General features: G+C 62.9%; 1 protein-coding gene across 1 annotated transcript in view; it reads right to left on the reverse strand.

Moving 5' to 3' along the window:
• The window catches only part of LIMS2 (LIM zinc finger domain containing 2), a 35818-nt gene extending 34919 nt beyond the window's left edge, over positions 1-899 (reverse strand). Inside the window, 1 exon segment of the mRNA XM_070423494.1 lies at positions 790-899. Within this exon segment, the coding sequence (XP_070279595.1) occupies positions 790-800 (11 nt within the window). The 5' untranslated portion in view covers positions 801-899.
• Positions 900-9063: the final 8164 nt, after the last annotated feature.

Below are 9063 nucleotides of genomic sequence, written 5' to 3' on the forward strand. Positions count from 1 at the left end.
CCTCCGTGTCATTCGATGGCCGCATCCCCAGGCCGGGAGTGGACCCTGCCCGGTGCGGGCCCGGGGTGCGGGGCCCGGGGTGCCGGGCTGAGGGACCACGCCCAGGCCCCCTGGTCTGCGTGCTCCTGGCTCCCCGTTTCACTCTCTCTCTTTGCCTCCCGCCCTGCGGTTGGGGGGACGGGGGGAGGGGTGGGGGGCGCCGCCGGCCGGGCCGGGGAACAGGGCTGCTGGGGGTCCTGGACCCTAAAGCCCCCGGCGGAGCCTGGCGGGGCCCAGAGGTGGGCTCCCTGCGGGGCCCCGGGCACCGGGACTGCTCCCCGCGCCGCCCCAGCCCCAGCCCCTCCCCAGGGCCACCGCTGCTCTGTCCCCCGGCGCCGGCCAGAGGGCCCCGGGGCCAGGCCTGGTCCCGGCCTCACGGCTCGGTCACCTTCGCGCGGGGGCAGGCAGGGCCGGAGGGCGCGGGGGGGGGGGCGAGAAGGGGTGCAGCGGGAGGGTGGGGGGCAGCCGAGGGCAGCGGGGGGTGGAGCGGCCCGGGGTTCCTGCCCCCTCCCCCCCAGCCTGGGCTCGGCGCAGACCCTTCCCCCCTGGCTGACCGCGGGAGGCCTCCCCAGGACCACGCAGCGGAGTGGGGGTGCGGGTCGGGGAGCGGGTGTCCTTCGCGGGGCGGGGGGGGGTGGCGAGCCCGGGCCCCGCGGCTAGAGCGGAGATCCCCATCCCGCGGGGAGGGGTCGGGAGGGCCGGCTCCACCTGCCGCGGCCGCGGGGTCCCCTCTCCTGCGGGCGCTGTTACCTTCCCGTCATGATGGCCGCAGCCAGAGGGTCCCGCCGCCGCCGCCCGCAGGTCCTGGCCCCGGAGACGCCCCGGGACGGCGCTCCGCCCGCAGAGCAGGGCCGGGGGGGGGGGGGGGGGTGCACGGGGGACAGTGGGGGGCCCACGAGGGGCGGGGGGGGGCGCGCAGCGCGGTCTGGGACTCAGGACACGAGCCTGCGGGTGCGGTCCGGTCCCGCAGGGAGCCTGACTGCACGTCCCGAATTCCGGGCATAGCTTTCCTTTTAAAGGGAGTGAAGTTCAAATAAACAAGAGCCAGTTCCCGGCCGGACCCGCCCGGCGCTCCCTTCCGCTGCCCGGTGGCTGGAGCCGGACTCTGGGGGGAAAACAGGCCGGGCGAGAGGGCCGTGCAGAAAGCAGCCCCTGCGGCCCCAGCCTGCTGTCCCCTGCCCGCTGTCCCCTGCCCACTGTCCCCTCCCCGCTGTCCCCTGCCTGCTGTCCCCTCCCCGCTGTCCCCTGCCCACTGTCCCCAGCCCGCTGTCCCCTGCCCACTGTCCCCAGCCCGCTGTCCCCTGCCTGCTGTCCCCTCCCCGCTGTCCCCTGCCCACTGTCCCCAGCCCGCTGTCCCCTGCCCGCTGTCCCCTGCCCACTGTCCCCTCCCCGCTGTCCCCTGCCCGCTGTCCCCTCCCCGCTGTCCCCTGCCCACTGTCCCCAGCCCGCTGTCCCCTCCCCGCTGTCCCCTGCCCACTGTCCCCAGCCCGCTGTCCCCTGCCTGCTGTCCCCTCCCCGCTGTCCCCTGCCCACTGTCCCCTCCCCGCTGTCCCCTGCCCACTGTCCCCTCCCCGCTGTCCCAGCCCGCTGTCCCCTGTGGGCACAGGGCTCACTAAAGCCTTCATTCCTCAGACTTTCCAGGCGCGGACGCTCCAGCCCACGCAGCGAGCCCCCACCCCGAGGCGGGTCCCTGGTGCCCTTGGAGGTCCGAGCCTGTCTGCACACTTAGGTGCCAGGGCAGTAACAATTTCAGTGAAATCTCTGAGCAAACCCTCACCTTGAAGTGGCGCTTTGCCATGAAACACGCCCTGGGGAAGGGAGAACCAAGGACTGTGTAAGCAGAATGTAAAGAGGCCACTTGACAATGGAGGAGCGGCCTCACTCATCTCACGTCCCAGGCCTCTGGGCGGGAAAGCAGGCAGCGTGCCTGCGGGCGGCCCGGCAGCCTGGCGGCCGAAGAACTGTGTGCAGGACACCGGGGAGCAGACACGAGGAGGCCCAGACTGAGCGTGAGACAATGTCTAGAACCAGCGTCGCTCCGTGAGCTCGTCTGCACGTGGGAAAGCCTCCTCCAGGCACGGAAAGGCCCTTCTCAGAAGCCAGCATGCTGGCCTTGGGCTCCTGGTCAGAACACTGTCTGGGCTTCTGCCTGAGCTTCGAGTGCGTATAAGCGCTTGCCTCTCACCGTGAAGGCCTTTTATATTCAGGAGAACACCTTTCTGTGATGAGGTGCTATTGACAAGCCGTTAAAGTGACCTGGAAATTAATATAAAACCATTGAGGGAATCTGTTCTGAGAAAAGTACTAAACAAAACCAAAACCCCCCTCCACCTGGGGCGGGGGGGTGGGGGCCGCGGGGGCGCACACGGCTCATGGCTGGAAGCAGCCGTTATCCAGGGCAGGGCCGGCGCTGGTGCATGTGTCCAGGCCTGGCAATAAACACTCTAGGGATGGCCATTCGAAGCGCAGCCACACCCAGAAGCTAACAGTGGCTACAGGTAGTCACACCTGCGGGGGGAAGTGGGGAAAGGGCCCCAGCGCCTGCGCAGCTCCTGCCTGGAAATGCTGGGTTTGCACTGTCAGTTCTCTCTGCAGCTGTGTCTTAGCTGGTCTGCTGTCCTGCCACTTAGTGACTGGGTGGCTGCTGAAGCGTGGGGTGTGGGTGATTTCTTGGTTCACCTGCCTGGTTAGGGAGAAACGCTGTCCACAACGTGTACACCTAGGAACAGTCATGTGGGGCTGCCCGGCCAGGCGGCTAACTGAGTACTAGTGTCCCGTGAGAAGGAAAAGTAGAAGGCAGAACACCCAGGGGCCTGTTCCGCCCTTGAGAGGACCCCAGGCCTGCAGGAGAGCCCCACTGTGTGGCTGCTGTGGCCAAGCCAGAGTCCCTGCTCACCCCCACCAGCCTGCCTTGGTCCTGAGCCACACAGCGAGGGCTGGGTGGCAGCTGTGGGCATCGCTCAGCCCCCTGGAGAGACCAGGCTCCCTGGCATGGGCCAGCCCCCCATGGGGCAGCCAGAGGTCAGATTTGTGGAAAAGGGCAGAAGCTGCCTGGCAGTGGTTACTCATACATTCCCTCCCTCCTCACCCATCCATACAAGAGTATCTGTGCTGCGGCCCTGGGCAGGTCCGGCACAGGCAGGACATGGCCACGCCAGCCCAGCTGGTGCCGGGCAGACAGCAAATAGCGAACGAGCTCATGAACATGACTTTTCAGACGGGACAAGCCCTGGGAAGAAAAGGGTGTGTGGGACTTCAGAGAGGGGAAGCAGGAAGGCGCTGAAGGGTGGCACGGAGTGAAAGACACACTATGGGGAGAAGAGCCGGCAAAGGACAGCATGAACAGTGGCCCTGGGAGCCCCTAGAGAGCTCCGGTCAGGGGAGGGCAGTGTGTCTGGGGCGCAGGGGGTGGGGCGGGGCCAGCACTGTGGGCCCGGAGTTGGTGCCCCCCTTGGAAGGGTGGGCAAGTCTGAGCAAGCACAGACCCAGTGCCCGGGCACCAACAGGACAGTGCTCCCCCGAGGCCAGCACCCAGAGAAGCGCTCGCCTGGCCGGTCTGACCCACGGGAGGCCTGGACAGGAAACCCAGCCCTCGGGGGCCACAGGGGCAGGCATGAGGGAACCTGGGGACAATGGTTATATTCTGTATTTTAATAGGGGTTTGAGTCACACAGGTGTATGCATTTGTCAAAACTCATGAAATATATGGCTAAGAATTGTATATTTCAATGTACGTAAATTTTGCCTCAAAAGAAAAAAACCTGCCAGTGGTTGAGTGTGGACCTCCCGGTCAGGGCACACGCCCGGGGTTCGGGCTCGATCCCCAGTGGGGAGCGTGCAGGAGGCAGCCAATCCATGATTCTCTCTCATCATTGATGTTTCTCTCTCTCCCCCTCTCCCTTCCTCTCTGAAACCAATAAAAATATTTTTTTTAAAAAAAGAAAAATCCTCTGAACAAACGCTGAACCCCAGTTAATGATGTGCACACGGAGTCCTTCAGCAGGAAGGCGCTGTGCCTGTGACTTACCGTGAAAGGCATCTTAGAAATCAGGTGATGGAAGGATGGGTGGAGGGATGGAAAGATGTGCACAGCATGCTAACGGGAGACCCTGAGTGGGCGTCTGAGTGTCCGACTGGAGCGGCGGGAGCATCCCTGGCGGGGTGGGCCTTGCGGAGAGTCAGGGGCCTGGGGACCCAGTGAGGGGACCTGGCACGTCCAGGGAAATGGCCGCTGGGGGGCAGCCCTGCGGGCAGGTGTGGATGTGGGAGGTCTGGAGCAGTCAGAATTTCAACCCTGGGCTCAGGAGGTCACGGTGCCTGTGCAGAACCAGGAACCCTCCCAGGGTGACAGGTCGGGGGCAGTGAGGGAGGCAGCCAGGGGTGAGGGGAGGGAGCCCAGGTGTCAGAGAAGCCCTGAGGACCCATGGCCCCAGGTTTGCAAGCTGCTGCAATGCAGAGAGCAGGGGCCTGGCTCCTGTCACCAGCTGGCCCATGGGCGGGGGGGGGGGGGGGGGGGGGGGGGGTGTGTTAGTCCACGGAGGGGTGCGCAGGGCCTGTACACTCACTGTGCCCCCTGGAGCTGGCACAGCACCCAGAGGGAGAATGGAAGCAGAGAGGTTATTTTGCTCTGGGAAATCCTGCCCTAAGGGAGGAGGGAGGAGGGGGGAGGGGGAGGGGGAGGGGAGGGGGAGGGGGAGGGGGGAGAAAGAGAGAGGGGAGGGGGAGGGGACGGGAGGGGGAGCCTAGGCCCAGGCCAGGCGGGTGGGACTGGGACAGAGAGGGTGAGGACAGCCAGAGAGTGAGGCTGGACCACCGCTTCAGGGGATGATTCCAAGCAGGACAGAGGGGCTCCGAGGTGTCAGAGGTCAAGTTGGACCACACAGTGGGCTGTGAACCAGATTTCCACAGGGGACCCTGTGGAAGGGTGGGGGCCTCCGGGCCCAGACCCTGCTCCCCTCCGAGCCTCAAGGGAGCGGCGAGCACCCCTTCACAGGGCCTTTCCTGGTGGCGCCCCCTGTCCCTTCTCCACTCAGCCTGCAGCCGAGGCTCCTCTGGGCAGGGGCGGGCTCCAGGCCTCACCAGGGGCGGAGCACAGAGAGCCCTCCAGCGGCTCCTCCGATCCCTAGGCCCGAAGCCCTGCCCCCACGACCCCGAGGGCATGGAGGGGCCTTGCAGCCCGGCCCACGTCTGGGGTCTCTGAGCAGCCCCAGCAGGAGCCGGGGTGCCTTCCCAGCTGCAGGACAGGGCACACCTGAGCGCCCCTGGCGGCGCTCCGGCCCAGCGGGTCTCCCCGTGCACCTGGCTTGGCATGTCCCTCGGAAGGTGTGGGGTCAGATGCTGGGCGTGGCGGGTGGTGACACCGCCCCGGATTCGCCGGCGCCTTCGAGGCTCCAGCTGCTTCCAGAGCTGGTGCCGGAGCCGGGAGGCGCCCCAGGTGCCCGCGGAGAGGCTGCTGCTCCCCGCTCCACCCCCGCTGCGCACCCGGAGGGAGGAGGGGAGGCTGCGGGGCACTGAGCCCCCTCCTCGCGGAGCGCAGGGCGGCGCCTCCCGCCGGAGACCTGGGGACGCGCCGTCAGCTCAGGGCTGGGCGGCGGACCAGCTCTCGGGCCGGGACCAGAGGAGCCGCCGCGCCAGAGGCTGAGGACAGCCCCGGGCGCCCACGGCGTTTGCCCTCGGAGCACCGGGCGGCAGCCGCTCGGCGGCGACCAGAGTCCTCGCTCCCCGCAGGACAGCTAGCCCTCAGCCTCCCCTCGGAGCGGCTCCAGCCTCTGCCAAGTAAACCCGCTGCCCAAGGCGGCTTCCAGCCCTCCCCTCCCCGCCCCCAGGCAGACGCGGCTCAGCCGGCAGGCAGGCCAGGGGCCGGAGGACCAGCAGGGAGCCAGGCCCGCGCACCCGGACAGCAAAAAGCCCCGCTAGACGCCCGCAGCGTCTCCACCTCCAGGCTGTGGCCTCCGCCTCCGGCTGCGTCCTTCCCTCTGCGCCGCCGGCAACCGCCTGGCACGGCCACTTAGAGACGGACTGGGCAGCAGCTGGAGTGCCCAGCCCCCGGGGGTGCCCAGGCCCCAGCCTCACCTCTCCCTGGCAGGAGGCTGGGGGGCACGGGGGGAGCTGGAGGGCAGACGGAGGCACCGTGGGGTCAGGAGAAGCTGGAGGAAGACCAGCGAGGAAAAGCCACCTTCCTGGGGCGGGGCCTGCGCGCACGGAGGCCCCCTGCAGGCCCAGGGGTGCAGAGCAAGCAGGGCCCCTGCCCCGCAGCCACAGAGCCAGCAAAGCGCAGCTGCGCGCGCCTCACGCGCCTGCTAAGAGGAGCATTGACTTAACCAGGCGCTCCTGCCCCGCGGAAGCCACCTGCCGCCCGTGCACCTGCCGCACTGAGCAGGGCGCAGAGAGAACCCGCGGCCACGAGGAAACCCGGAGCAGCTGCTTGCCAGAAACTGTTTTCCCTGAAAGAAGGGGAGTCTCGAGATTAGTTATATTGTTTTAAATTATTATTTTATAATCTTCTGCTATAAAATTTCACAGCATTGGAAATGCCCAGAAAAAGAATGAAGAACTCAGCCGGCGTGGCTCAGTGGTTGAGCGGTGGCCTATGAACCAGGAGGTCACAGTTGGATTCCTAGTCAGGGCACATGCCTGGGTTGCAGGCTCAATTGGGGGAAGGGGGATGTGCAAGAGGCAGCCGGTCAATGATTCTCTCTCATCGTTGATGTTTCTAGCCATCTCCCTCTCTCTTACTCTCTGAAATTAATGAAAATATATTTTTAAAAAGAAAGAAGAGAATGAAAAATTGCTTGAGTTTCACCATCAAAGACGAGTGCTGACTTCCCGACTTGGCCCCGTGGGGCAGCTCCACCGCTGTTTCCTCAGGGCAGCGAGGACTGGGCCAGGGCCCCCTGGGCACGAGCTGCAGGTCACACTGCCCGGGGTCCCTGCGTCTGACTGCTTGGGAGGGGGCCGCATCCTTGTGCTCTCTGACACTTAGATTATCAGACTCACGTGAGAACCACTGGTGTTCCTTCTTCAACCGAATTTGACGCCCCTTGAGGCTGGAATGTTTGCCAGAGGGCTTGGGAGCCGGCCCTGCGGGAGGGCCGCCCGCCTTCGCTGCCTGCCGCAGCTCTGGGCACAGGACACGGACGCGGGATGAGCACCTGCTTTGCTCGCGCTGCCTGCAGGTCAGGAGCGGGTTCTGCTGAGTTTGTTCCATGAACATGGCTGTGGACATGTTTGGTGAGTTGCATACTCAGACGACGTGCTGCTTAAATGTGGAGTCTAGTCACACTCCTGTTGTTCAAATACGACGTCACTCCGCATGTCTCTTCCTGCGCTGAATTTGTATAAATAAAAACGTTTACCTACCTACACCTAAGGAGTCTATAATTTGAAGAAATGAAGGAAAGTATTGTTTTAAAAATGGAATCTATTTGAAAAGCCAATTCATGCTCAAACTCATTTTATACATTCCAGGCTTGTGTGGCTGTGCACGGGCCTACACTCTGCCCCAGGAGAGGCCGGTCTGGGACCCCAAGACAGTCGCTGGGAGGTGACACCCACAGGAGGCCCAAGGCCTGCAGCAGGAGCCGCCCAGCAGAGTGGCCGGCAGGCCCTGCACATGTGTCCATTGGGAACGAGTCTATTAGTGTGAGGTCCACGCATGAGGGTGTCAACACAAGGGCGCCCCACAAGTGAGCAGGAGTCCTCGCTCTGGGAGCTGGGAACCACAGAGGACGCAGCCTCTGGTGGAGATGGCAAGTGCGCTCCTTCCAGACAAGGCGCAGGCTGCTCTTCCAGAGGAAGTTCCCACCTTCCTTGCTGATTAGTCCAATTTTATGCAAATGAAGGTTCCAAATTTGCACAGTTTGGACCAAATGACACAGTCCTGATTGGTTGGAATCATGATGGAACTGCTTAGATTGGTCAGTAAAAATGCAAATGAAGATACAGCTGTGTGGTGTGATTAGTCAGGGTAGGTCTCAGCCCATCCCTCACAAGGCCGCTGGTGGGCAGGAGCCAGGCAGGAGGCGGCAGCTCCGCCAGCACTGGCGGCAGTGCAGTGTGAGAGGCCCGGTGAGGAATGGCTATCAGACTCTGGTTATGAATTTGGGCCCAATTAACCACAAGGAGTCCCTCTTAGAAGGTATATTTCTTCTCAGGGTCAACAAGGGCAGCCCAGAGAACAACCACACATTTTCCCCCGGGAAACACCCCAAAGTTGGCGATATGAAGACACATGGACACCAGGCGTTCTGCTGGGTGAGCAGCGATCGCCCTGGCCTGCACCTCCTGGTGACTCTGTGCAGATAGGAATCGTGCAGCCCGCAAAGAGCCCCGGCGGTGATGGCAATGGGACGGTGGCTGGAAGAGCACAGGCCACGGACTCAGGCTCCGTGGGTTCAAATACCGTCTCACGCTTACTAACCACCTGGCCTTGCACTGCTGCTTTCCTGCTCTGGCCTCTGTCTGCTCCTCTGCAAAGTAGGGTTGGTGACAAGAGCACCCACCTCACCCGGCCCCGGCGGGGCTTACATATGCTCGGATATGTAAGTGGCCCTCGGACTTTTTGGTCTTTGTTTTACACTCTTAAGTAAATGTATTGAGAATACCAAGGGGCTTCTATTTATGCGGGCTACGTCTATCAATATTTACTATACTGAAAATTAAAACAAAACATTTTAAATTATTTATTAATTCATTTTAAAATCAATAAGAAAAGTATTACATATTACCATAATGTTATATCATTATGGAAACTAACTCCATTTTCCAGAACAGGAAAAACATTCCTTAAACATCTGTACCCAGCCAAGATGAAGTAGCAGGAACCAGACAAAATACATGAAATGTTTTCAAGATACTGAATGTCAGACAACAATGGACTGTGATCCTTCAAAGACAGGAAGTGAACAGGTGACGCCTGTCTGCCCAGCCTTCGCCCAGAGAAGAGTCCCAGGGGCTGAGTAAGCGCCTGCATTAAAACGATGGAGCTAGAGTCGGGGAGACCTGGGCCGCTGGGCGTGGCAGGAC

The sequence above is a fragment of the Myotis yumanensis genome, unplaced genomic scaffold (assembly GCF_028538775.1).
Source record: "Myotis yumanensis isolate MYYU_CA2020_CCGP unplaced genomic scaffold, mMyoYum1.0.hap1 SCAF_8, whole genome shotgun sequence".
In the NCBI taxonomy this organism is placed as follows: Eukaryota; Metazoa; Chordata; class Mammalia; order Chiroptera; family Vespertilionidae; genus Myotis; species Myotis yumanensis.